At 61.9% G+C, this 25865-nt stretch overlaps 2 protein-coding genes across 5 annotated transcripts; both read right to left on the bottom strand.

The window, feature by feature from the left end:
* Window positions 1–1124: 1124 nt before the first annotated feature.
* On the bottom strand, window positions 1125–8527 carry TGFB1 (transforming growth factor beta 1). The gene is made up of 7 exons (XM_084501942.1): window positions 8185–8527; window positions 4328–4503; window positions 3498–3615; window positions 3329–3409; window positions 3089–3239; window positions 2160–2313; window positions 1125–1292 (listed from the first exon to the last, which is right to left on the bottom strand). Exons 1-7 carry the CDS (start codon window positions 8510–8512, stop codon window positions 1134–1136), a joined length of 1167 nt encoding a protein of 388 aa, XP_084358068.1. The 5' UTR covers window positions 8513–8527; the 3' UTR covers window positions 1125–1133.
* Window positions 8528–10378: 1851 nt separating this feature from the next.
* B9D2 (B9 domain containing 2) lies at window positions 10379–13977 on the bottom strand. 4 transcript variants are annotated; one of them, XM_084501982.1, is made up of 4 exons: window positions 13956–13977; window positions 13014–13104; window positions 12782–12907; window positions 10379–11120 (listed from the first exon to the last, which is right to left on the bottom strand). In XM_084501982.1, exons 2-4 carry the CDS (start codon window positions 13099–13101, stop codon window positions 10810–10812), a joined length of 525 nt encoding a protein of 174 aa, XP_084358108.1. In that variant the 5' UTR covers window positions 13102–13104; window positions 13956–13977; the 3' UTR covers window positions 10379–10809. The 4 variants fall into 4 exon arrangements, with proteins under 4 accessions (XP_084358108.1, XP_084358106.1, XP_084358107.1 ...); XM_084501980.1 differs by having other exon boundaries at window positions 13014–13115; window positions 13956–13973; XM_084501981.1 differs by having other exon boundaries at window positions 13014–13115; window positions 13914–13963.
* Window positions 13978–25865: the final 11888 nt, after the last annotated feature.

The following is a 25865-nucleotide window of genomic DNA, read 5'->3' as shown; positions in this document are numbered from 1 at the left end:
CCGTGGGGGGGGCCATTTCCTGCCCCCCCCCCCCCCCCCCGGAAGGGTATTTTTAGCCTGGCGGGGGCCCTTCCGTCCCCGGGGGGGGGGCTGGGTGTCTGCGGGCAGGCGGGGGGGGGGCACAAAGAGGGGGGGGGCAGGATAAAATAAGGGGGGGTAGGAAAAAAATGGGGGGGGGCAGGATAAAAATGGGGGGGGCCCAAATTCTTGGGGGGGCCCTAATGTTGGGATCTTTTTTTTTGGGGGGGGGGTCTGGGTCCTTTTTTTTGGGGGGGGTCCCAGTGTCTGGGTTCCTTTTGGGGGTCTTTTTTTTTGGGGGGGGGCAGTGTCTGGATTCCTTTGGGGGGGTCTTTTTTTTTGGGGGGGGGCCCAGTGTATTTAGGGGGGGTCCCTATGGGGCTTCCCAGTGTCTGGGTCTCTTTTTGGGGGGGGTCCTTTATTTTGGGGGGGGTCCCCAATTCCTGGGTACCTTTGGGGGTCCCCAAATCCTTTTGGGGGGGGTCCCCACTATGTGGGGCTCTGTGCCCCCCCAACAACCCCCCCACCCCCATTTCTCTTCCCCCCCCACTCCAAAATTTCCCTTCCCAACCCCCCCAATTTATTTTCCCAACCCCCCCATCCCAAAATTTCCCTTCCAAGCCCCAAAATTTCCCTTCCCAACCCCAAATTTCTCTTCCCAAACCCCCCCCCACTCCAAAATTTCTCTCCCCAACCCCCCCATTTTTCTTCCCAACCCCCCCACCCCAAAATTTCCCTCCCCACCCCCAAATTTCTCTCCCCACCCCTCCCCAATTTCGTTTTCCACCCCCCCCACCCCAAAAATGCCCCTTCCCATCCCCAAAACTTCCCTTCCCAACCCCAAATTCCTCTCCCAACCCCCCCCAACTCCAAAATTTCTCTCCCCAACCCCCCCAGTTTCTCTTCCCACCCCCCCCATAAAAAAAATCCCCCCCTTCCCCTTCCCCTTTCCCCCCCCCACCCAAAAAAAAAAAAAGCAGAACCACCAAAAACCACCAAAAAAAGCTCCAAAACCTCTCCAAACTTAAATAAATCGCGGGGGGGGGCTGGGCAGGGCTGGGTGGGGGGGGTCCAAATTTTTTTTTTTTTTGGGGGGGGGGGTCCTGGGGGGGGGGTCAGCTGCACTTGCAGGTGCGCACCACCATGTTGGAGAGCTGCTCCACGCGCGCCTTGCGCCCCACGTAGTAGACGATGGGGAGGGGGTCGAGCGCCTGGGGGACGCAGCAGGGGGCGGCCGCCCCCCCCGGGTTGTGCTGGTTGTACAGGGCCAGAACCTGCGGGGGGGGGACAGGAGGACGGCTGTGACCCCCCCCCCATTGTTACGTCCCCCCCCCCCCCAAGGTGTTTTGGTGCCCCTGAGGGGTCCTGATGGGTGCGCCCCCCCCCCCACGTACCCAAAGGGGGCAGAATGTGGGGGGGGGGGGCATGGGGGCAGCGGGGGGGCCCCCCACGGTGTCGTCCCCCCCCCCCCAAAATGTCCCCCCCCCCAAGTGTCATCCCCCCCAGGTGTGTCCCTCCCAGTGTGTCACCCCCCCAAATGTGTCACCCCCCCCAGGTGTCCCCCCCCCTCCATAATGTGTCACCCCCCCCCCAGGTGTCACCAACCCCAGTGTGTCACCCCCCCCTCCATGAATCAGCTCCCCCCCCCCCCCCAGTGTCACCTTGATGTCACCCCCCCCCCCCAAAGTCCTGTGGTGCCTCCCCCCCCCCCTTACTGGGAACACTGGTTTTGGGTCCCTGCTGTGCCCCCCCCCTTACTGGGAATACTGGTGGCTGGGATCCCACTATGCCCCCCCCCTCCCTCTTACTGGGAACACTGGTGCCTGCCCTTACTGGGAATACTGCTTTCAGGTCCCACTGTGCCCCCCCATACTGGTGACACTGGGATCGGGTCCCGCTGTGCCCCCCCAAATGTGCCCCCCCCAGATGCACCCCCCCCATGTGCCCCCCCCAAGATACTCCCCCCAGATTTACCCCCCCCAGTTTCCCCCTCCCCAGATATACCCCCAAGATTTACCCCCCCCAGATGTACCCCCCCAAATACTCCCCTCCCCATCTGCCCCCCCCATATATGCCCCCCCCATATGTGCCCCCCCAATGTGCCCCCCCCCAAAATATGCCCCCCCCCGTGCCCCCCCCACCTTGGTGTACTGCGTGTCTGCGCTCCAGATGTAGGGGCAGGGCCCCATGCAGAAGTTGGCCATGTAGCCCTTGGGCTCGTGGATCCACTTCCACTGCAGGTCCCTGCGGAAGTCGATGTAGAGCTGCCGCACGCAGCAGTTCTTCTCCTCCGTCCTGGGGGGGGGGACACTTATTAATTAATTTTTTTTTTTGGGGGGGGGCGTATTTTTGTCGGGGGAGGCGTTTCGGGGGCACCCACGCGGCTGGAAGGGATGGAGGCGTTTTGGAGAGCGCGGCGCATCGAGCTTCTGGGGGGGGGTCCTAGGTTTTGGGGGGGGTCTTAGGTTTGGGGGGGGTCTTAGATTTGAGGGGGGGGTCTCAGGTTTTAGGGGGGGCACATATTTTTTTGGGGGGGGTGTTTTGGGGGGTCCCCAACCCTCTCCAAGGCACCCACGCGGCTGGAAGGGGCAGCGGCGTTTTGGGGAGCGCGGCGCATCGAGGGTCTTGGGGGGGGGTCTGAGGTTTTGGGGGGGCTTGGGCTTTAAGGGGGGGTCCCAGGTTTTGGGGGGGGTCTCAGGTTTTAGAAGGGGCTTGTGGTTCTTTTTTTGGGGGAGGGGTCTCAGGTTTTGGGAGGGGTCTTGAGTTTTAGGAGGGGTGGGTGTCAGGGTTGTGGGAAGAGGCTTGGCTTTTGTGGGGGGGTCCCAGCTTTTCGGGGGGGTCCCAGTTTTTTGGAGGGATCCCAGATTTTGGGGTGGTCCCAAGTTTTCGAGGGGGGGTCCCAGGTTTCAAGGGGAGTCTCAGCTTTTGGGGGGGTTCCCAGGTTTTGGAGGGGGTCCCAGCTTTTGGGGAATGGTCCCAGCTTTTAGGGGGGGATCCCAACTTTCAGGGAGGGTCCCAGCTTTTAGTGTGGGGTCCCAGCTTTTTTTTTTTTTGGGGGGGGGGTCCTCACCCGAAGCAGTAATCGGTGTCGAGCGCGCGGCGGCGCCGGGAGCTGTGCAGGTCGTTGGCGCGGTCGGGGGGCAGCGCCATGGCCAGCAGGTAGGGCACGCGCCGGTGCTTCTTGGCGATGCCCTGCATGTCCCCGCGCTGCTGCTCGAAGCCTGGGGGGGGGGGGGGGGGCAATTAAAAGGGTCAGAACCCCTTAATTTTTATTTTTGGGGGGGGGGGAGACACGCAGAGGGGGGGCTACCTTCGATGGAGATGCGCATCTCGTCGGCCTGGCCCTGCTCGCACGGGCAGTGCACGCTCAGCTTGAAGACTCCCAAAGGGTCTGCGGGGTGTGGGGTGGGGGCAATTAAAAGGGTCTGGGGGTGGTTTTTTTTTTTTGGGGGGGTAGAAAAAGAGGGGTAAACGCTCACCGCTGCCGCTGAGCCACTGGCGGACGACGTCGGTGACGTCGAACCAGAGCCACTCTTCCTCCGCCGCCGCCCGCACCGAGCGCCCGTGCAGGTAGCGCCACGAGGCGTTGCCGTAGCCCTGAGCACAGACCCCAAAACCGTGGCCACGGGGACCCCAAAGCCACGGGGACCCGAAGCCACCGCGTCCCCAAACCGCCTCCCCTCATCCCGTGACCTCCCCGGCTCTGCTCAGGGTGTCCCCAAACCGAGGGCACCCCCCCGGTGTCCCCAAAGTTTGTATGGCCACGGGGTCCCTGTGTCAGCCCTGACCCCAAAGCTGATGTCCCCGTGGCCACAGCAGCCTCTGTCCCTGGTCCTTGTGACCCCAAATCCCCACGGCCCTGGTGACAACCCCAAATGTCCCCATGGCATCCCATATCCCTGTCCCCAAACCCAGTCCCCCCCCGGTGTCCCCAAACCCCTGTCCCCAGTGTCCCCTTGGTCCCCAAACCCCTGTCCCTGTGTCCCCTCAATCCCATCCCCAAACCTAATGTCCCCACGGTCTCCTGCATCTGTCCCCAAACCCAGCACCCCCTCAGTGCCCGCAAACCCCCATCCCTGTGTCCCCTTGGTCCCCAAACCCCTGTCCCTTGTCCCCTTGATCCCCACGTCCCCAACCCCAACACCCCCTCGGTGTCCCCAACCCATCCCCAGCATCCCCTCGGCCCCCACGTCCCCAAACCCACCGCCGCCACCCCCCAGAGCACCCCCAAACCCGCTGCCCTTGTCCCCCCACCGCCCCCACGTCCCCCCACGCCCCCCCCCACGTCCCCCCCGCGCCCCCCCCTCACCTGGTAGAGCTCGAGGCGCTGCTCCAGCCCCAGGTTTTCGGCCCCGGCGCGTTGGCGCAGCATGCGCAGCTCGGCGCGGTGCAGCAGCGCCTCGTGCCCCACCTCGGCGCGCACCCGCGACGTGTTGAAGACGAAGAAGGTGCTGCGGCTCGTTGGGCGCCAGCGCTCCATCGGCCCTGGGGGGGGGACGGGGGGAGACACAAAAAAACCCACACCCCCTTCAGAGACCCCCACCTCGGCTCCGTGACACCCCCGCAAAGCCGTTTCCCCCCCCCTCCCCAAAATGTTCACTCTGGAGCGGAGCGATGGCTGTGCGCACCCCGGCACCGCCGTGCGCCCCCCGGCACCGGTTTTGGGGAGCCTGCTGTCACCCACCCGCTGTCCCCCGTCCCCCACCCCATAAATGTCCCCACTGTCACCCCCCTGCTGGCCCCCCCCGGGCTCCCCCCAGCTCAACAAAGCTCCCTCAGAGCCGGGAATTACTCAGCAAAACCACAACGTCCGGGCTCGGCCCTCCCCGAGCGCCACCGCAGCCGGGAGGGGACCCAGAACCCGGCAGGGGGGGACCCAAACTGGTGGCACTGGTGGCACTGGTGGCACTGGTGGGCACGGGGATGGGGGTGTCCGGGTGCCGCCCGGGGATGTGGGGTCAGGGTTTTGGTCCCAGAGCCCGGGTGCAGGGTCAGGGGGGGCAGCGGGGTGGCCGGGTGCTGTCACCACCACCAGGGACCCCCAGGGATGTCCCCCCGTCCCCCCCCGGGGGTGTCCCAGGCTTTGTCCCCGTCACCCAGCAGGGATTCGGGGCCCAGGCACCCAAGGGACGCCAGCGGGGTGCCCTTGGTGTCACCCCAATAGGGACGGGGGCACCCCGTGTGGTGACCCCCCCTTGGCACCCTCACTGTCACCCATGGGGACCCCAGTGTCCAGGTGACCCCCCCCCAAGGGGACCGGGCACCCCATGGGAGACCCCAGCACCCACTTTTTGAGCACCCACCCTGCCCGGGCACCCTCCCCATCACCCCGAAAGTGACCCCAAAACAGGGACACACCCCCCAAAAAAAACCCAAATCCCCGTTACCAGGGTGGGGGCACCTCCACCGTCACCCCAGGGGGGATTTGGGACCCAAGCACCCAAGGGACACCCCAGCAGGGAGGGGGGCACGGGGGCACCCACCCGGGGGGGGGTCCCGCCACCCACTTTTTGAGCACCCAACCTTCCCGAGCACCCTCCCCATCCCCAAAAGTCACGCCAAACTGAGTCCAACCCCCCCCAACTCACCCAAACCCCCCCCAAAGTCCCCCAAACCCCCCCCAAAGTCCCCCAAACCCCCCCCAAAGTCCCCCAAAACCCCCCCAAAGTCCCCCAAAACCCCCCCAAAGTCCCCCAAAACCCCCCCATCACCAGCACCAGGCCCACCTCCACCACCACCCCAGTGGGGTCCCAGCCTCGCAGCTCCCCTGGGGACCCTCAGGACCCCCCCCAGGCCCCCAACTCACCATCGGCCAGCGGCTCCATGGGGAAGCAGTGTAGCCCCCCAAAACCCCCCAAACCTCCCCAAAACCGCCAAAACCCCCCCAAACCCTCCCCAAAACCCCCCCAAACTCCCCCCAAACTCCTCCCAAACGCTCCCCAAGCCCCCCCAAAACCCCTCCAACCCACTCCAAACCCCCCAAACCCCCCCATCACCAGCACCAGGCCCACCTCCACCACCACCCCAGCGGGGTCCCAGCCTCGCAGCTCCCCTGGGGACCCTCAGGACCCCCTCCCAGGACCCCCCCACCCCCCAAACCCCCCCCCAAAGACCCCAACTGACCGTCACCCAGCGGCTCCATGGGGAAGCGGTGCAGCCCCCCAAAACCCCCCAAGCCCCCCCAAAACCCCTCCAACCCCCCTCCAAACCCCCTCTAAAATCCCACAACCCCTCCCAAACTCCCCCAAACCCTCCCCAAAACCCTTCCAACCCCCTCCAAAACCCCCCAAACCCCCCCATCACCAGCACCAGGCCCACCTCCACCACCACCCCAGCGGGGTCCCAGCCCCCCAGGCCCCCCCCAGCCCCCAAACCCCCCCCCAAAGACCCCAACTGACCGTCACCCAGCGGCTCCATGGGGAAGCGGTGCAGCCCCCCAAAACCCCCCAAACCTCCCCCAAAACCCCCCAAACCCTCCCCAAACTCCCCCAACACCCCCCAAAACCCCTCCAAACCCCCCCCAAAGTCCCCCAAAACCCCCTCAAAATCCCCCCAAACCCCTCCAAAAGCCCCCCCAAAGCGCCCCAAAGCCCCCATCACCAGCACCAGGCCCACCTCCACCACCACCCCAGCGGGGTCCCAGCCTCGCAGCCCCCCCCCAAAGACCCCAACTCACCGTCACCCAGCGGCTCCATGGGGAAGCGGTGCAGCTCCCCAAAACCCCCCAAACCCCCCAAGACCACCCCAAAACCCCCTCAAAACCCCCCAAACCTCCCCAAAACCACTCCAACTCCCCCCTCAAAGCCCCCAAACCACCCCAAACCCCCCCCCAACCCTACCCAAACTCCCCCAAAACCCCCCAAACCTCCCCCAAAGCCCCCCAAACCCCCCCATCACCAGCACCAGGCCCACCTCCACCACCACCCCAGCGGGGTCCCAGCCTCCCAGGACCCCCTCACCCCCCAAACCCCCCCCCAAAGACCCCAACTCACCATCACCCAGCGGCTCCATGGGGAAGCGGTGCAGCCCCCCAAAACCCCCCAAACCTCCCCCAAAACCCCCCAAAGTCCCCCCAAACCCCCCCAAAACCCCCCAAAACCCCCTCAAAATCCCCCAAACTCCCTCCAAAGCCCCCCAAACCCCCCCATCACCAGCACCAGGCCCACCTCCACCACCACCCCAGTGGGGTCTCAGCCTCGCAGCTCCCCTGGGGACCCTCAGGACCCTCCCCAGGCCCCCAACTCACCATCGCCCAGCGGCTCCATGGGGAAGCGGTGTAGCCCCCCAAAACCCCCCAAACCTCCCCCAAAACCCCCCAAACCCTCCCCAAACTCCCCCAACCCCCCCAAAAAACCCCTCCAAACCCCCCAAACCCTCCCCAAACCCCCCCCAAAGTCCCCAAAAACCCCCTCAAAACCCCCCAAACTCCCTCCAAAACCCCCCCAAAGCCCCCCAAACCCCCCCATCACCAGCACCAGGCCCACCTCCACCACCACCCCAGCGGGGTCCCAGCCCCCCAGGCCCCCCCCAGCCCCCAAACCCCCCCCCAAAGACCCCAACTGACCGTCACCCAGCGGCTCCATGGGGAAGCGGTGCAGCCCCCCAAAACCCCCCAAACCTCCCCCAAAACCCCCCAAACCCTCCCAACACCCCCCAAAACCCCTCCAAACCCCCCCCAAAGTCCCCCAAAACCCCCTCAAAACCCCCCAAACCCCCCCAAAACCACCCCAAACCCCCCCAAACCCCCCCATCACCAGCACCAGGCCCACCTCCACCACCACCCCAGCGGGGTCCCAGCCCCCCAGGCCCCCCCCAGCCCCCAAACCCCCCCCCAAAGACCCCAACTGACCGTCACCCAGCGGCTCCATGGGGAAGCGGTGCAGCCCCCCAAAACCCCCCAAACCTCCCCCAAAACCCCCCAAACCCTCCCCAAACTCCCCCAACACCCCCCAAAACCCCTCCAAACCCCCCCCAAAGTCCCCCAAAACCCCCTCAAAATCCCCCCAAACCCCTCCAAAAGCCCCCCAAAGCACCCCAAAGCCCCCATCACCAGCACCAGGCCCACCTCCACCACCACCCCAGCGGGGTCCCAGCCTCGCAGCTCCCCCCACCAACCCCCCAGGACCCCCTCACCCCCCAAGCCCCCCCCCAAAGACCCCAACTCACCGTCACCCAGCGGCTCCATGGGGAAGCGGTGCAGCTCCTTGGCCCAGTACTCGTCGGGCTCGTCGGGGGGGCGCAGCATGGCCTGCTGGCGCAGCAGCTCGCTGGTGCTGTTGTAGAGGGCCCGCACGTCCTCGGGGAGCTGCTGGGGCGGGGGGGGGTCGGCGGGGGGGGGCGCAGTCAAGCGGAGTTTGCTGAGGATTTGGCCCCGCACGGCCTCGATGCGTTTCCTCCGCGCCGCTTCCAGGTCCAGCGAGCGGCACGTGGAGAGCGAGCCCCCGGCCCCCAGCAGGGCCAGAAGGGTGGCGACCCCCAGGAGGGACCCCCCCATCTCAGGGAGACCCCCCCCACACCCCCCCAAAAAAAAAAAAACAAAAAAAACAAAAAAAAACGGGAGCCCCCCCCCCCCTCCCTGGTGCTGGTACCCTTGGTCCTAATGTTGAGACCCCCACGGGAACGGTGGGGCCCCTCCGGCACCGAGACCCCCCCCCTGACACTGAGGACCCCCCCCTGACACTAAGGACCCCCCCCTGACACTAAGGACCCCCCCTGACACTGAGGACCCCCCCCCAAGCACCAAGACCCCCCCCCCAATGCTAAGAACCCCCCCCTCAATACCGAGACCCTCCCCTAACACTGAGACCCCCCCCCAACACTGAGAAAACTCCCCAAAACTGAGAACCCCCCCCAACAATGAGACCCCCCCCAAAACTTTGAGACCCTCACCTAAACACCGAGACCCCCCCCAACACCGAGACCCCCCCCTAAAACCAAGAACCCCCCCCTAACACTGAGACCCCCCCCCAACACCGAGACCCCCCCCTAAAACCAAGAACCCCCCCCTAACACTGAGACCCCCCCCTAACACCGAGACCCCCCCCCAAAACCGGGCCCCCCCCACCCCTCCCCACCCCCTGCGCTGCCTCCTGCCCCAGCTGCCCCCCCCCCCTTTTTATTTTACCCCCCCCCCCCTAAATTAACCCCTGGCTGCTTCACCCTGATCCCCCCCCCACCCCCCAAAAAAATTTACTCCCACCCCCCCCGGTGCCGGTGCTGGGGAGCGACCCCCGGGACCCCCCCCCCCCGTCCCCAAAAAGTCTCAAATTTCTGCCGGTTCTCGGAGCCCCCCCCCGGCCCCCCCCCCGTGGCCGGTCGGAGCCCCCCCCCCCCCCAGCTCCGTGCCGGGCCCGTTCCCGTTTGCGGAGGTTTTTGAAGGGCCGGAGCCGGGACCGGCCCCACCCAGGAAACGCCGCGGGGGGGGGCAAGGAGGTGGTGATGGTGGTGGGGGGGGGGGGGGGGGGGCCCGGGGCCGCCCCCCCCTTCCGCTCCGCGGGGCCCGACCGGGGGCGGCGGGAGGAGCCCGGGGGAAACTGAGTCACGGGGAGGGGGGGGGGGCGGGGAGGGGGCCCCCCCAGGGAGCACCCCCCAGGGAGCACCCCCCAGGGAGCCCCCCCACCAAGGAACACACCCCCCCCCCAAAGCGCTCCCCCCCCCCCAGGAACCCCCCCCTCTAATTAGGACCCCCTCCTCCAAGACCCCCTCCCCCAAGACCCCTCCCCAAGACCCCCCCCCAAGAGCCCCCCCCCAAGAACCCCCCTCAAGACCCTCTCCCCCAAGAGCCCCCCCCAAAAGAACCCCCCCAAGAGCCCCCTCCCCCAAGAGCCCCCCCCAAGACCCCCTCCCCCAAGAGCCCCCCCCAAAAGACCCCCCCCCAAGACCCCCTCCCCAAAGAGCCCCCCCCCAGGGACCCCTCCCCCAAGAGCCCCCCCCCAGGGACCCCCCGCAAGACCCCCTCCCCAAAGAGCCCCCCCTTCAGGGACCCCTCCCCACAAGGGACCCCCCCCTCGGAGCCCCCCCCCTCCCCCAGGAGCCCCCCCCCCAACCAGGAGCCCCCCCCCAAGGACCCTCCCACCCCATGGACCCCCCCCCCAGGACCCTTCCCCAACCAGGACCCCCCCCGAAATCCCCCAAACCAAGACCCCTCCCCACAAGGGACCCCCCCCACGGAGCCCCCCCCCCCCACGGAATCCCCTCCCCCCAAGTAGCCCCCTCCCCCAGTAGCCCCCCCCCCAAAAAAAAACCCCAACCAGCCTCCTCCCCCCCCCAGAACCCCCTCCCCAACCAGCCCCCCCCCCCAAGAGACCCCCCCCAAATCCACCCGCGCCCCCCCCCCAAAAAAAAAAAAAGAGCCAGGCTACAAAGAACACTTTATGGGGCAAACACAGCGCCCCCCCAAAAAAAAAACCTTAACGCCCCCCCCCCTAAAAAAAACCTCCAACACGGGCCCCCCCCTCATGCTGGTGGGGGGGGGGAGCACGTGATGGTCCCAACGCCCCCCCCAAAAATATCTCCGTGAGGGGGGGGGACCCCAGCAGAACCTGCTGTTGGGGGGGGGTCACCCCCTCACGGGGGGGGGTCACCCACCCATGAGGGGGGGGTCCCAGCGCTGGGGGCCCCCCCAAAGACCCCCCCCATGCGTCTCCATCCCGCACCAGAGCCCCGAGGCCCCCAAATATCGGGGCTGGGGGAGCTGGGGGGGGGCACAGGTTATTCGGGGGGGGGGTGTTGGACTTGTTGGATTTGGGGGTGCCCCCCCCGTGCCCCCCACCCCACGCGGGGGGGGGGGGGTTAACACTGCACCCCGTAGCGCTCGAAGTGGCGCAGGATGACGCCGAGCTCCACGCGCACGGTGCCGGCGGCCTCGGTGCGCAGCCGAAAGCGGTCGGCGGCGTAAGCGGGGTCGGGGGCCAGGAGTTGGGGCCCCCCCCCCAGCCAAAATCGCCTCAGGCGCTCCCCCCACGTCCCCCGGGGCCGCCAGGTGACGCAGGTCAGCGCGTGGCACCCCGGGGTGCTGGGGACGTGGCAGAAGCCGTAGCCCAGCAGCTCGCTGCGCCCCAGGGAGTCCTGGTGCCACACCTCAAGGTGCAGCTTGGGCCAGCCTGGGGGGGGGGCAAAAAAAAAAAGGGGGTTGGGGACATTTGGGGGGGCTTTGGGGACATTTGGGGGCGATTTGGGGACATTTGGGGGCATTTGGGGACAGGTTGGGGACATTAGGAGGCGATTTGGGGACAGGTTGGGGGGGATTTGCGGGCATTAGGAGGCACTTTGGAGACGCTGGGGGAATTTGGGGGCGGTTTGGGGACATTTGGGGGGGCTTTGGGGACATTTGGGGGCATTTGGGGACAGGTTGGGGACATGAGGAGGCGATTTGGGGACAGGTTAGGGGGGATTTGCGGGCTTTAGGGGGCACTTTGGAGACGCTGGGGGCATTTGGGGGCGATTTGGGGACATTTGGGGGGGCTTTGGGGACATTTGGGGGCATTTGGGGACAGGTTGGGGACATGAGGAGGCGATTTGGGGACAGGTTGGGGGGGATTTGCGGGCATTAGGGGGCACTTTGGAGACGCTGGGGGCATTTGGGGGCGATTTGGGGACATTTGGGGACATCTGGGGGACACCTTGGGGACATTTGGGGACACCTTGGGGACATTTGAGGACAGGTTGGGGACCTTTGGGGTGATTTGGGGACATTTGGGGATGGTTTGGGAATGCTTTCAGGAGACTTTGGGGACATTTGGGGATACCTTGGGGACATTTGGGGGACACTTTGGGGACACTGGGGGCATTTGGGGACACATTGGAGACAGGTTGGGGACATTTGGGGGCACTTTGGAGACACCGGGGGCGTTTGGGAATGCTTTTGGGACACTTTGGGGACATTTGGGGGACAATTTTGGGAAAATTTGGGTACAGTTTGGGGATACTTTGGGGACAATCTGCAGACAATCTAGGGACAATTTAAGGATACCTTGGGGACAGTTTGGGGACAATCTTAGGACAATTTTGGAACAATTTGGGGGACACCTTGGGGACAATTTGGGGACACTCTGGGACACTCCAGGGGCATTTGGGAGACACTTTGGAGCAACTTTGGGGACAATTTGGGCACACTTTGGGAACAAATTAGGGACACTTTGGGGACAATTTTGTGAGTCTTTGGGGACACCTTGGGGATAACTTGGGGACAATCTGGGGACAGCTTGGGGACAATTTGGGAACACTTTGCGGACACCTTGGGGACACTTTGGGGACACCTTGGGGGCTATTTGGGGACAATTTAGGGACACTTTGCAAACACCTTGGGGACACTTTCGGGACACCTTGGGGACAGTCTGGGGGCTATTTGGGGACACCTTGGGGACAATTTAGGGACACCTTGGGGTCTATTTGGGGACACTTTGCAGACACCTTGGGGACAATTTGGGGGCTATTTGGGGAAACCTTGGGGGCTATTTGGGGAAACCTTGGGAGCTATTTGGGGACACGTTGGGGTCAATTTGGGCACACTTTGCAGACATCTTGGGGACACTTTGGGGACACCTTGGGGACACTTTGGGGACACCTTGGGGGCTATTTGGGGACAATTTAGGGACACTTTGCAAACACCTTGGGGACACTTTCGGGACACCTTGGGGACAATTTGGGGGCTATTTGGGGAAACCTTGGGAGCTATTTGGGGACACGTTGGGGACAATTTGGGCACACTTTGCAGACACCTTGGGGACACTTTGGGGACACTTTGGGGACACCGGGGACGCACCTTGCAGGCCCTTGGTGGCGTAGTGGACATCGATGGGGTGGCACCAGTAGGCCACGTCCCCCGCCTGGGGGTCGTCCACCTGCGTCTGCCCCTCGCGCAGCCCCTCCAGCAGCTTCCAGGCGCTGCCTGTCCACGGGGGGGGGGGGTGGCAGCGTCACTGTCACCCCCCCAACTCCGTGTCACCACCCCCGTCGTTGTCACCCTGTCCCCCCCCCCCCCCCTTCCTCCTCACCGGCGTGCAGCCCCCACTTGCAAAAGAGGCGGCGCTGGGGGAAGCCGCTGGCCCCCACCAGCTGCCCGATGACGTGCAGCTCCGCCATGCCCTGCGGGGACACTGGGGGGGGGGACAGGGACACGGGGGGGGGGACACACACACACGGTGTCACCCCCCCCCCCCAGCAACCCCTCACCCCAGAGGGGGGGGTCCATGTCCCCCCCCAGGGGTTTCCGCACCCCCTCCAAGGTGCTCCCCCCCCCCCCTTGCGCTGCACACCCCAAGCCCATCGCAGCCCCCCCCACCCTCTTGCCCCCCCCCAACTGCCCCCTGACCCCCCAATTGCCCCCGACCCCCCCCAATTGCCCCCCCGGCCCCCCAATTGCCCCCCTGACCCCCTAATTGCCCCCCTGACCCCCCAAATTGCCCCCTCGGCCCCCCAAATTGCCCCCTCGGCCCCCCCTTTTACACCCCCTTACCCCCTTCTCCCCCCTCACTGACCCCCCAATTGCCCCCTCAAGTCCCATAATTGCCCCCCCAGCCCTCCCAATTGCCCCATCCCCAATAATTGCCCCCCCCAGCCCCGCTCACTGCCCCCCAATTGCCCCCTCCAGCCCCCCCAATTGCCCCCACCCCCAATAATTACCCCCATTGAGCCCCACCCCGAATAATTACCCCCTCCATCCCCTCCAGTTGCCCCCCTAGCTCCTCAAATTGCCCCCACCCCCAATAACTACCCCCCCAATTGCCCCCAGCCCCCCCTCACTGCCCCCCAATTGCCCCCACCCCCAAAAACTACCCCTCCAATTGCCCCTCCCAGCCCCCAATTACCCCCACCCCCTCTAATTACCCCCCAATTACCCCCTCCCACCCCATTTGCCCCCTCCTTTTTACACCCCCCCCCCCCGTTCCCCTCACCGCTCCCCCCCCGCGCCCCCAACCCAACGGCCGGCGCCTCACACCACAGGACGCGCATGCGCAAGCGCCCTCCCGCCCGTTGCTAGGGAAACGCCGGTACCCGCCACACCCGCTCCCATTGGTCGCCGCGCACCTAGCCCCGCCCAGGAGGGTCGAGCCCGCCGCAGCTGGCTGGCGGCCATCTTGGGAGGGACCTCCAGTGGGCGCCGCCATCTTGGCGCCGTCAGGCCCTGGGGGCCGCCATCTTGGGGCTCGTTGCCTCACGAAGTAACGGTGGAAGCGGCGCAGGATGAGGCCGAGCTCCGGGCGTCGGGGGCGAGGATTTGGGGCCCCCTCCCCCAGCCAAAATCGCCTCAGGCGCTCCCCCCACGTCCCCCGGGGCCGCCAGGTGACGCAGGTCACCGAGTGGTGTCCCACGGTGCCGGGGATCTGGCAGGAGCCGAAGCCCCAGGGAGCGCCGGTGCCACACCTCCACATACAGCTTGGGCCAGCCTGGGGGGGCGACAAAAGGGAGGGGGGGTTGGGGACACCCTGGGGACAATTTGGGGACACCCTGGGGACAATTTGGGGACACTCTGGGGACAATTTGGGGACACTCCGGGGACGCACCTTGCAGGCCCTTGGTGGCGTTGTGGACGTCGATGTTGTCACCCGTTGTCACCCTGTGCCCCCCCTCAGCGGCGTGCAGCCCCCACTTGCAGAAGAGGCAGCGTTGTGAGTATATATAATCCTCCGTACCTTAATTTCTTTATTTTCACCCCCTGCAGATGCAGCAGTGCCTTGTGGCCGCCCAGCGTGCCGCCGACACCATCTTCCAGTTCTACCGGGACTCTGCCCGCCGGAGATACTCCAAATCCTGACCCTTTTATAGCTTTTCTACCTTTTAGAATTATTTGTTTTATAAATATTACAAAATTCGGATTGAGTTGAGACCTCATTTGTAACAAATTGGTGACCCCGACGTGATCTTCTTGGACTTTGGATCTGTGACCGGTAAAGGGAGGCGCCCCACACAGTGGCCCTTGCCGATAGCGGTGCTAGAATCCAACAAGATTTCGAAGTGCCCACCTGGTAAGGACTGGAGATGCCCAGTTCCCTCCCAGTGCCCACCCAGTAAGGACCGGAGATGCCCAGTTCCCTCCCAGTGCCCCCCCAGTAAGGACTGGAGATGCCCAGCTCCCTCCCAGTGCCCCCCCAGTAAGGACTGGAGATGCCCAGCTCCTTCCCAGTGCCCCCCAGTAATGCTTGGAGACCCCTAATACCTTCCCAGTGCCACCCAGTGCTGCCTTCAGCCCCCCTAGTTCTGTTCCAGTGCCACCCAGTGTGGTGGTTTTACCGTGCTGGGCAGCTAAACCCCACAACCGCTCTCTCACTCCCCCTCTTTTTAGATGAGGAGGGGGAGAAGTAAAGCAAAGAACAACTCACGGGTTGAGATAAGGATAATTTAATTAAAGGGAAATAACTATAATAATTAAAGATTATTATGAACTAAACAATTTATCTAAAGGGAAATAAAAAGGGAAAGGGGAAAAGGGAGGGGGAAAGGGAAAATAAAAAAAAAGAAGGGAGGAAAACAAACAAATAAAATAAATGAAGGCTATGTGGAAGTGCAGAGGAAAGAAATTCCTCTCTACTTCCCCCAAATGAGCCATGATTGACCACGTCCTTGAAGCAGGGCCTCAACGCACGCAGCCGGTGTTCGGGAGGAGGACCGAGGGTTAGAGAAAGGCCCGATGCTGTGCCACTGCTGCTCAGCAGCAGACACAACCCTGGTGTGATAACACCGGTGTGATAACGCTGCTGTTGCAGCTCCAAGTGCAGAGTACGGCACTGTGTGGGCTGCTGCAGGGAAAGGTAACGTCCCAACCAGACCCAGTACAACCTCCACCCCTTATTCCATAACATTTGTGTCCCACTCAGATCCCCATACTTTAGCATACAAGCATTCTCCTCATTATTCCTTGTCCTTTAACAGGACAAGGATTTAACAGGGCAGGATTAATAGGCAGGTGTATCTTTTCATTCCATAGGTCTTTCTTGGAAAATGTTCCTAAGAACTGTTGATGATTAGGTCTTCATCTGCCAACCGCTCAAGGCAGGCGGAGTTGGATGTCTGGACACCAGCACCAGCTTAGCTCAAGTCCTTGTTGCACCGCCCGGCTCCTTGCAAAGTTGACCTGTCGTTGATCCTACAGCATCTTCCTACAACATCTAACTTAGATTATAGATTAGTTTTCTCTCAATGTCAAATCTCCTTGAGGCACACACTTGATATCCCCATTCTTTTGCATGACCCACCAGGTATACCCTGGTCCTTGGGCGAAGACAATCCCACGAGTGGGTTTGCCTTTTCCCGAGGCAGGAGCAACCCACACTGCCTTCCCCATCCACCTTCCTATATGCACTACGGGAACTTTAGCTCCTTTCACGGTGTGTAGGGGTTTTGTTTCGGCAGGACCAGCATGGCTGTCAGACCCCCTATTGTTAACTAGCCAAGTGGCTTCTGGTAGATTTGTGTCCCATTGTTTCCACGTCCCAGCACCTAATGCTCGTGACAGAATCACAGAATTTCACAGAATTTCTAGGTTGGAAGAGACCTCAAGATCATCGAGTCCAACCTCTGACCTAACACTAACAGTCCCCACTAAACCATCCCGAGCACAGCTGTCCTAAATCCATCCCAATAAAGAAATTTTAACCGAGGGTGACAGAAAAGCCCCCTGCTTTTTCCCTTTCATATTCCTTGATGTCATTGCCAGTCCAATACTAATCACAATCATTTTTTTTTTACATAGTCTTTAACAGTCCGTGGTGCCTCTCAACCTTCCCAGAGGCTTGCGGGTGATAAGGGATGTGGTACACCCACTCAACACCATGCCTCTTGGCCCAGGAGGCAACAAGATTGTTTCGGAAATGACTCCCATTGTCAGACTCAATTCTCTCTGGTGTACCATGACGCCACAATACTTGTCTTTCCAGGCCCAAGACAGTGTTTCGGGCCGTGGCAAGGTTTATGGGGTATGTTTCCAGCCACCCAGTAGTTGCTTCTAGCATGGTGAGGATGTACCGTTTGCCTTGGCGGGTTTTTGGGAGTGGTCTGATATAGTCAATTTGCCAGGCCTCACCATATTGAAACCCTGTCCACCTCCCCCTGTTCCAGGGAGATTTTACCTTCGTGGCTTTCTCGATTGCAGCACAGGTCTCACACTGATGGGTAACCTGTGTGATGGCCTCAATGGTCAGGTCCACCCCTCGATCACGAGCCCACCTGTAAGTGGCATCACTCCCCAGATGTCCTGATGTTTCATGGGCCCATCGAGCTACAAACAGCTCACCCTTACGTTCCCAGTCCAGGTCCACCTCAGCCACTTCGATTTTCGAAGCTCGATCCACTTCTTCGTTGTTCTGATGTTCTTCAGTAGCGCGACTCTTGGGCATCTGCATGACTGAATGGCTAATGCCTGAAGATGCCCAGCTCCCTCCCAGTGCCCCCAGTAGTGCCTGGAGACCCCTAATACCTTCCCAGTGCCCCCCAGTGCTGCCTTTAGCCCCCCCAGTTCTGTTCCAGTGCCACTCAGTAATGTCTGGAGATGCCCAGTTCCCTCCCAGTGCCCCCTAGTTCTGTCCTGAGTGCCCCCAGTTCTCTCCCAGTTCCCCCAGTATTGCTCAGAGTCCCCAAGCACCCTCCCAGTGACCCGCAGTAATGCCTAGAGACCCCTCTGCTCCCTCCCAGTGTCCCCCAGTTCTGCCCAGAGGTCACCAGTGTTATAAATGGCTCAGGATTCAAATTAGGATTAAATAACAAAATAGGATTTATTGAAAGAATATAAAGGAATAGAGGTAAGCAAACAGCGCTGGGTGCACCGGGAGTCTCCGCTCCACCAGGACGCACACCAGTACCCTCCCAGTAACCCCCAGTGCTGGCCCCCGTGCCCCAGTGTGCTCACAGTTCCACCCAGTGCTCCCCACAGTCCCCAGAGTACGCATCTAGTGCATCCCAGTACCCTCCCAGTGTCCCCAAGTGATGCCCAGAGCATACCAATTCCTTCCCAGTGCCTCCCAGCACTGCCTGGAGACCACCCAGTACCCTCCCAGTGCTCCCCTGAGCCACCAGTACCCACCTAGAAGTAGCTAGAGCCCCCCAGTACTCTCCCAGTGCCCCCCAGTACTGCACAGAGCCCCTCAATAACATCCCAGTGCCCCACATTGCTGTCTAGAGCCCCTCAGTGTTCTCCCAGTGCCCACCAGTAATGCCTACAGGAGGTCTCTGGGCATTACTGAAGGGCACTGGGAGAGTGCTGGGAACCTCTGAGCGACACTGGGGGGCGCTGGAAGAGAGCTGAAGATCCGCAGGCATTACTGGGGGGGGGGTGGGGGGGCACTGGGAGGGTGCTGGCGGGCTCTAAGCAACACTGGGACGCATTGGGAGGGAACTGGGGACACTCAGGACAGCACTGGGGTCACTGGGAGGGAATTGGGGGGGTCTCCAGGCATTACTGGGGCGCACAGGAACAGAATTGAGGGGGCTGAAGACAGCACTGGGGGGCACTGGGAGGGTGCTGGGGGGCTCTGAGCAATACTGGGGGGGCACAGGGAGAGTACTGAAGGTCCATAGGCATTACTGGGGGGCACTGGGAGGGTGCTGGGGACTCTAAGCAATATTGGGAGGCACTGGGTGGGTTAACCACTTGCAAGACACCTCTAGATACAGGCACAGCCAGGGATTTGGAAGCTTTTAGAGGGTTCCAGGGATTCGGAAGCTCTTTGAAGGTTCCAGGATGGGTCAGCTGAAAAGGGACCCATAACAGGAACTTGGAAGATTGGGTCTACTCCTGGAGATCTGAAGGTTAGGCTTGTTACAAATGAAGTCTGAACTCGATCTGAATTTAGTAATATTTATAAAAGGGGTAATATTTAAATATTTATAGAAATATTTACAAATAGTAATATTTACAAAAGGGTTTTGGGGACTGCTGCGGGGCTAGCAGCACCACAGCAGTCGAAATCGCCGTCTTGACGTTGCGTTATGCCTTGACGTCAGGATCAGGGTGGTTTGAACTGCCAGGGAACGGACCATGGGTTCCGGGTCGCTGTCTGAAGGCTGGAGGGCTGCGAAAGAAAGAAGAGCAGAGATGAAAACCCACTCCTTGCAGAGATCCCCAGGCATCCCCTGCAGACCATGCCAGCCCCACTCGACTCTTCCCCAGGCCAGGAGGAGCAGGAGGGACAAAGGAATCTGTTGAAAGCTGCTGCTCAGCAATGTCCCAAATGCACCCACCAGTCCTTCCCCACCCGCACACCACAGGTCAAGTGGGGCACCTTCACAAGCTGGTTCCCTCACCACCTGCCTCCATCCCCTGCGAGGATTCACACACTCCAGGAATCTCCTGGACTCTTTCCTCTCGCTATTGTGCTTCCCCATGAGAGCAAGGGCTAGCAATCATGACCCTGCTCCTAGCTGCTTGTAGGCTGTTTCATCTCCACTTCGTCCTGGTTGCGTGCTCTACAACAGGCTCCCACCTTCTGTCAGCCTTACTGCCCTTTCCCCTGACTCTTCCTCAGGGACACTCAACCCTTTCAGCGGCACTGCCCAGCTCCAGGCTGGGAGGCCATTCCCTGACACCACAGGCCACCCCGTCTCCTCTCCCTCGTTCCTATGCCTGCATTGCTCCTCCGCCCTCCTCAGCATTTCCCTGGAGCAGGGCAAGGCACGGGGGCCTCTGCCGCTGTCCCCCCAGCCCTAGCACACCCCCCACTGCCCTCACTCACCGCTGAGGATTTCATTCAGCTTCTCCTCGCTCTGGTCCTTGCAGTAGCGCGCAGCAAGACCTAGACACAGAGATCCCATCAGAGCCCCGCTCCCCAGCACGCTCCCAGCAGCGCAGCCCCTGGCCTGGCCAGCCAGGCTGTGCCCCCTGCTGCACCCTGGAGCAAGGGCCCAGTCGGGGGGCTCTGGGGGCAACAGGGCTGGGCCTCACTGCCAGGGCAGTGCCTGGGGCTGCCAAAGGCTGCCCCAAGAGGGACCCAGGGGCTGGGCTCACCAATGAATCTGACGGCCTCAAGTCGCAAAAGGGTCTGCGTGTCCTGCAGGTAGGGCTGGCTCTGCTGCAGGTATTCTTCTACTCTGCCTCTGTCCTGCTGCAGCTGGAGAGAGAGAGAACGCAAGGTCACGGGGCTTGCACAGCCTCTCCAGGGTCTCCTCCAGCATCCTGGGGGCAGGGAGGGCAGAGGGGCCTGCAGAAGAGCCCCCTGGGGCTCTGTGCTGGCAGGAAGGGAGCGAGGATGCGGCTGCAGGCAGCGGGCTCTGGCCGGGCACGTTTGCCCAGCTGGGGCAAACCAAGTTGGGTCCTTACCAAGCACTCCCCGATCCTCCACGTCTGTTCAGTCTGGGCCAAGCGCTTGAGCTCTTTGCGTTGCAGAAACTCTGCAGCCGTGGCGAGAGCTTCCCCAGAGGCCTGCGGAGCAGCAGAGGTTGGGAATTAGCACCACAGCCTTGGGAAGGAGACCCTCTGTCCCCTGCTCAGCTCTGAGATCTGTACCTTTGCTACACTCTCACTCTGGTCTTTCATACGAAAGTAGAGTGGGAGAAGGCTCCTGTGCACGCTCCTCTTCATTTCCTTCTTCCTTTGCCGCAGCACAGCCTCCGTCACGGCTTGGAAGAGGCAGATGGAGTGCTCCCGCACCTGGCTGGACTCCTGGCAGGGAGGAGGACAGGAGGAATTTCAGCATTAGCGTGGCTGCTGTGAAGGGAGCTCACAGAACTGTGAGATGCTTCAGCGCTGGATCCTTCCCAGAGGAGCTGCTCGGGGCAGCTGCAAGGCCTGGTGCCCGTGAAGGGCAACGCAATCGGTTGCCATCGCAGGCTGCCCGCCAGCCACCCCACTTTCGCCACCAGCAGCACCAGCCATGCCCAAGCAGAGCTCCCCAGCGCCTGGGCTGACGAGGAGACTGGGAAGGCCCTGCCTGAGTGCTGCCCACAGGGCCGGGCTGAAGGGCAGCCCTCGTTACAGGGGGCCCAGCTGCGGGCTCGGGCTCCCGCAGCACACTTACGTGGTCAAAGAGTGGCAGGAGCTTCTCAGCCAGCTGCAGAGCCGGGCCACTGGCCTTCCTCCTCTCCACATGAGCCATCATGTTTCTCAGGACACGCAGGGCCTTGAGCATGACGTCTGTGTTGGGGTCCTGCAGGGCCTCCGCGATGTCTGGCAGCACGACCTGAAGTTTTCTTGCCTGTAGGAAAGACACCATTTCCCTTCCGTGAGGCAGTGAGAGACCACCCTGGGCAAAGGGCTCTGGCTCCTGAGGACCAGCCTCCTGCCTTGCTTCCTGGCAGCGGGGAGGGACGGGAGGGCAGAAGAGCAAAGCCCCAGGCTGCCACCATGGCTTTGCTTGACGATGGCCCGCTCACCTTCTCAGGGCTCTCTGACACGGTGCAGAGCCCTTTCAGAACCATCAAGCGCATCGCTGGGCTTGAGTGCTTCAGGTAGCTCTGGAGGTGCACTGGGTTACCAAACTCCTCCTCAGAAATGTGATTCTGGGCCAGCATCTGCAAGAAAGAGCAGTGAGAGCCTGGCAGGGCCTGCAGGGCTCCCTGCAGCCTCTTCTTCTCCCACCTTTGGGCAGGGATGGGGCAGCGCCAGCTGGCACCAAAGAGGCACCAGGCACGGGGAGCTACGGGGGCTTGCCGGCCCCAGGGACCATGCGTCCGTACGTCCTGCGGGAGCTGGCAGTTTGGGGGTAGATGGGCACAGGGCTGTGCCTGTGTGCCTGAAGGGGCACACGTAGCCCTGCTGGGAGCAAGGTTTCATCTGGGAACTCACAGCCAAGCGACGGATGCAGGTGTCTTCGGTGACTGCGGTGCACCACTTGCACAGTGGCAAGTCTTCAATCATGGCGTTTAAAACCTTCTCCAAGGTCCTCGGCATGGCCAGGATCACCTCCCACGTGCTCAGGTCAGTGCTGCAAGCCCAGAATACTCTGTCAGTGAGGCTGCGTCAGCCGCAGGGCCACAAACTGGGCCAGCCCCAGAGGAGCCAGGCTGTCCTGCAGCCCCTGTGACTTGGGGAGCACTGAGGGCCCAGCCTGGGCAAGCAGGAGGGGGCTGAGCTGGTGTTCCCTGGGGGCAGGGGGACTCTGGGCTGCCTTGGACAGCTGGGCTGCTGCAGCCCTGGCTGGCCCAGTGGGGCTGGGACACATTGGTGGGAAGGAGGGCTGTGCTCCCTGGGGATGTCCTGCTCTTTGCCATGGCTCTGGCAAGCAGAGAGTCTCCAGGTGCATCTCCCGACATGGAACAAGCCCTCAAGGATGTCAAGGCCAGGACCTGTCACATGGCGGAGAGAACTGCAGCAGGTTCTTGACTTCCTTGGACATCAAGTTGGTCAGCTTGAGAAGCAGGGAGTCCAGGTGCTGCCGCGCCGATGCCGTGTGGATGCTGCCCAGGTTTTTCCTGATGCACTCCATGATCTTTGGCACCTTGGGGGACAAAGTAGGAATGGTGTTGCCAGCAGACTGCAGCCATTTCCACAGCTGCCACTCAAACTTTGGCCCCTTCCATTGCTCTCTGCTGGCTTCAGGTGGCTTCTGGAGCCCAAGAGACCCCGATGTGCGAGGGAGGCAGGGAGGGAGGCAGGGAAGGAGAGAGGAACAACGCCTGGAAGAGCTCAAGGGCAGGGCCATGGCCACAGGCCACTTACATCTGTCAGCCAGTAGTCAGGGTCCTCCAAGGCTCCGTCCAGCACGATGCAGGCCCCCTCCTTGTCATGGATGCTGGAGTCTTGTAAAGCTTCAAGGGCTATGAGGATGATGTCCAGCCTCTCATCAGGGAAGAGGTATGCTCCAAACGCCTGTGGGAAGAAGGAGGAGCGAAGACATGCCTCACTGAGTGTCCCAAGGGTGCTGCTTAGCTGAGCAGCAAGGGCAGCTCCGGAGAGAAGGCCCTCGGGGGAAGGGGTGAGGATGGGGCATATGGGGCCAGAGTGCTGGCCCTGCAGGTAACCAGGGCTTGCTGGTGGCCAGGAGGGCTGGAGCTGCTGCCGGGACACAGGGGAGCAGCCTTCGCATAGCCCCAGCCTGGGGACAAGAGGAACCCTCTCACCAGGGCGAGTGAGGCCGTGCCAGCCCCACCGGTTCTGAACCCCTTTGCTCACACGAGATGCCTGCTGATGCTGCGGACAAGATCCCCGACAAGGCCAGAGCTCATTACCTTGGCCATTTCAGAGGGACGTGATGGTAGAGAAAATGGAAATTCTGGATCATTCAATATAATGCGTCGGCGCACATAATTTTTCATTTCCTTTGTCTGTAAGCATTCTAAACAGTGAGAAACAGCGAAGAGTCAGTAGGGAAGAGCATCTTTGCCAACAAGCTTGCCAAAAGGTGAAAAGCACTTTCACTAGGAATGGCTGAGGAGGGAGGCTCATGGCGAGGAGGGTGATGGGCAGGGATGTAAAGCACAAGGTGAGGAGTGCTGCGAGCAAGAGGGACCTCAGGGATGATGCAGAAGGAGGAGAAGCAATGTCGCCGGGTGCCGCGGGGGTAGCAGCGTGTCACAGACCCCCTTCTGCTCGGGGTCAGGATGTGCAGGAAGCCCCCTGACACCTGCCTTTAAGACGGCAGGGAGCAAACAGTCAGGGAGAATTCTGGAGGGCGTCACCATCCCTGGTGATGCACGGCTGGCTCTGCTGTTCACTCCTCGGGGAAGATGCGGTTTGGGAAGTGCTCATCGATTGATGGCTTAGACTGGGGGAGACCACAAAACAGCGTGGTAGGTGATCTGGGGAGGGTTGGGAAGGACAGCAGCAGAGAACTGCTCCTGGACGGCAGGTGAGCGTCCAGCTTCTGCGGAAAACGATAGCCAGAATGCTGCGGGAAGCTGCTGTGAGGAGCAGAGGAGGTCAGGGAACCTGGCAGAATTCCGTGGGCAGCCTCCACCAAGCACAAGAACAATCCTTCACAATACTCGGGGAGAACAGGCAGACAAACCAGCAGATGTCTGCGTGCAGACGGACGCTGCCCACCACACCTTCTTACCTCTTACTTTTTTGATGATTTTGTAGAAGGAAAAAAGAGCATCCAAGCTTGCGCATTTGGAGAAATCATTGCTATTGCTGAAAATTAAGAGGTGGCCCAGCAGCTGTCCCAGGATGGGGATGTAGAGCTCTCTGGAGTCATTGTATCCGCGCTTGTATTGTTCATAGTCATTTGGGTCCTGGGTGAGGAAGGGAGGAGAGACAAAGGGCTTAGTGGAGGCAGAGCCAGCCCCTGAGATAGCAGGGCCTGGGGAGGGAAGAGCAGGGGCAAAGGGGGGACGAAGACCCTCGCTTCACAGTGCTGAGGCACTCACGTGCATCCAGGTTTACCTCGCAGGCACCCCTGAGTGGCAGGATGCTCTGGGATGCAGGAAAGGGTGGAGGGTTCCTTGTGCCTTACCTCGGTCACAAAATACCTGTCAATGAAATCAGCCAGCCTCTCAATCCTCCTCACAGCTCTCTTACGCACAGCTGGGTTTTTGGAGTGGGCAAAGTCCAGCAGCGCCTGCGAGGAGAGAAGTTGCTGGGTTGACAGTGGTCTGCAAATGTGACCTGAGAGGATTCTTTGGAAATTCTTTGCAAATGCCAAACCTCCAAGATACTCTGCAACTCTATGCTGACACTGGTGTTGGGACAGTTGCGTACGAAGGCCGCCAGCATGAGGTCCAAGGCATTCATAGTCTGCAGGGAGGACAGAAGATCATCAAATTATTTCTGTGGCCCTTCTCACCCCCAGGAGCTGGCTCTGAGCCCCTCTGGAGTTCAGGGGTGGCTTTGGGGCTAAAAAGCCGCTGCGTGCAGACCTCCTGCAGCACGGGATCATGCCCGGGAAGGGGAAGGGGTGAGGCTGGGAAAGCAAATCTGGGCCCCGGCCCTGCACTGGTCTCTGGTTGTGTCAGCACGGGGAAGCAAGGCAGCAGCTCAGCAGGACTGGGGGTGCCGGTACCTCACCCAGCACATACCTCAGTGTAGAGCGCTCTTTCTGTCCCTGGCACATCCGGCTCCGGAGGCAGAAAGAAGATGCTCTTGCAGCACACGTCCAGGAGACTCTCCTTTTTGTCATGCAGTGCTGTTGGTACGGTGTTGCTGAAGGAGAGAGAGAGAGGAGCCTGTTGGACGCAGTGCCTCGAGGCTTATGACGGAGGACACGGACCTCCCTTGGCCAGGCATCCCTGGGAGGGATGGGCAGCCTCCCTGCCAGCTTCAGGGCCACCAGGACATTGCCCTGGGGCTGTGCTGGCCCAACCAGGGGCTGGGCACGTACCTGAGGACGGTGACAGTCTCCATGGCCTTCTGCCAGAATTCTGTGCGCAAGCTGTCCACGGGCTCCTTTTCCAGCAGCGCCTGCAGAGCACAAGCAGGATGAGACCTTGGAGCCGCCGGCACCCAGCAGCAGCAGAGCCAGCGCTGCCCCAGCCCTCGCCTCCCAGGGGGCTGGTGCCGGGGGGCCTGTCCCCTTCCCCAACCCGCTGCGCATCCTCTCACCATGATGTTCTCCACCAGCTTATGTTTGCAGCAGAAGCCATGCAAGTTCATCGGCACACCCTTCTCTGTGACAGTTAAGCACAGATCGCAGATTTTGCTGAGGAACAGCATCTTCTGCTCCTCGTCGTCCTGGCAGCCACAAAGACACCAACAGAGCATTAGGGGGACACCCACGGCCAGCAGGACCAAAGCCTTGAGGGGTCTGGGGCTGTGTGGGACCCCTGGAGGGCAGCGCCAGGAGCACAGCTGCGATGCAGGCGGCTGCCATTACCTTTTCTGTGCCTCTGACATACGCCCTGATGAATTCCACGGCCCAGTCTCTGCACAGTTTCCATGCCTTACCTGGAAAGGAGGAAAGCAAAGAGTGCTGCAGAGAGGGGCTGAATGCAGGGGTGAGGAGAGGAAGGGTCCCAGCCCCAGAAGGACGTGGGGAGGCCGCGGG

Source organism: Aythya ferina (genome assembly GCF_964211825.1).
Source record: "Aythya ferina genome assembly, chromosome: 35".
NCBI lineage: Eukaryota > Metazoa > Chordata > Aves > Anseriformes > Anatidae > Aythya > Aythya ferina.
The sequence above is the reverse complement of the archived record's forward strand: the minus strand, read 5'-3'. Positions and strand labels throughout refer to the sequence as shown.

Excerpts from the sequence above, each read along its gene's own strand:
- B9D2 (XM_084501980.1), bottom strand. Across the intron at positions 12,908-13,013 it reads CAAGTGGGGGCTGCACGCCG|GCAGCGCCTGGAAGCTGCTG; the intron begins GTGAGGAGGAAG and ends CCCCGTGGACAG. Across the intron at positions 11,121-12,781 it reads CGCCACCAAGGGCCTGCAAG|GCTGGCCCAAGCTGCACCTT; the intron begins GTGCGTCCCCGG and ends CCCCCCCCCCAG.
- TGFB1 (XM_084501942.1), bottom strand. The coding sequence starts at position 8,512 with ATGGGGGGGTCCCTCCTGGGGGTCGCCACCCTTCTGGCCCTGCTGGGG. Across the intron at positions 4,504-8,184 it reads CATGGAGCCGCTGGGTGACG|GGCCGATGGAGCGCTGGCGC; the intron begins GTGAGTTGGGGT and ends TCCCCCCCCCAG. Across the intron at positions 1,293-2,159 it reads CAGACACGCAGTACACCAAG|GTTCTGGCCCTGTACAACCA; the intron begins GTGGGGGGGGCA and ends CCCCCCCCGCAG.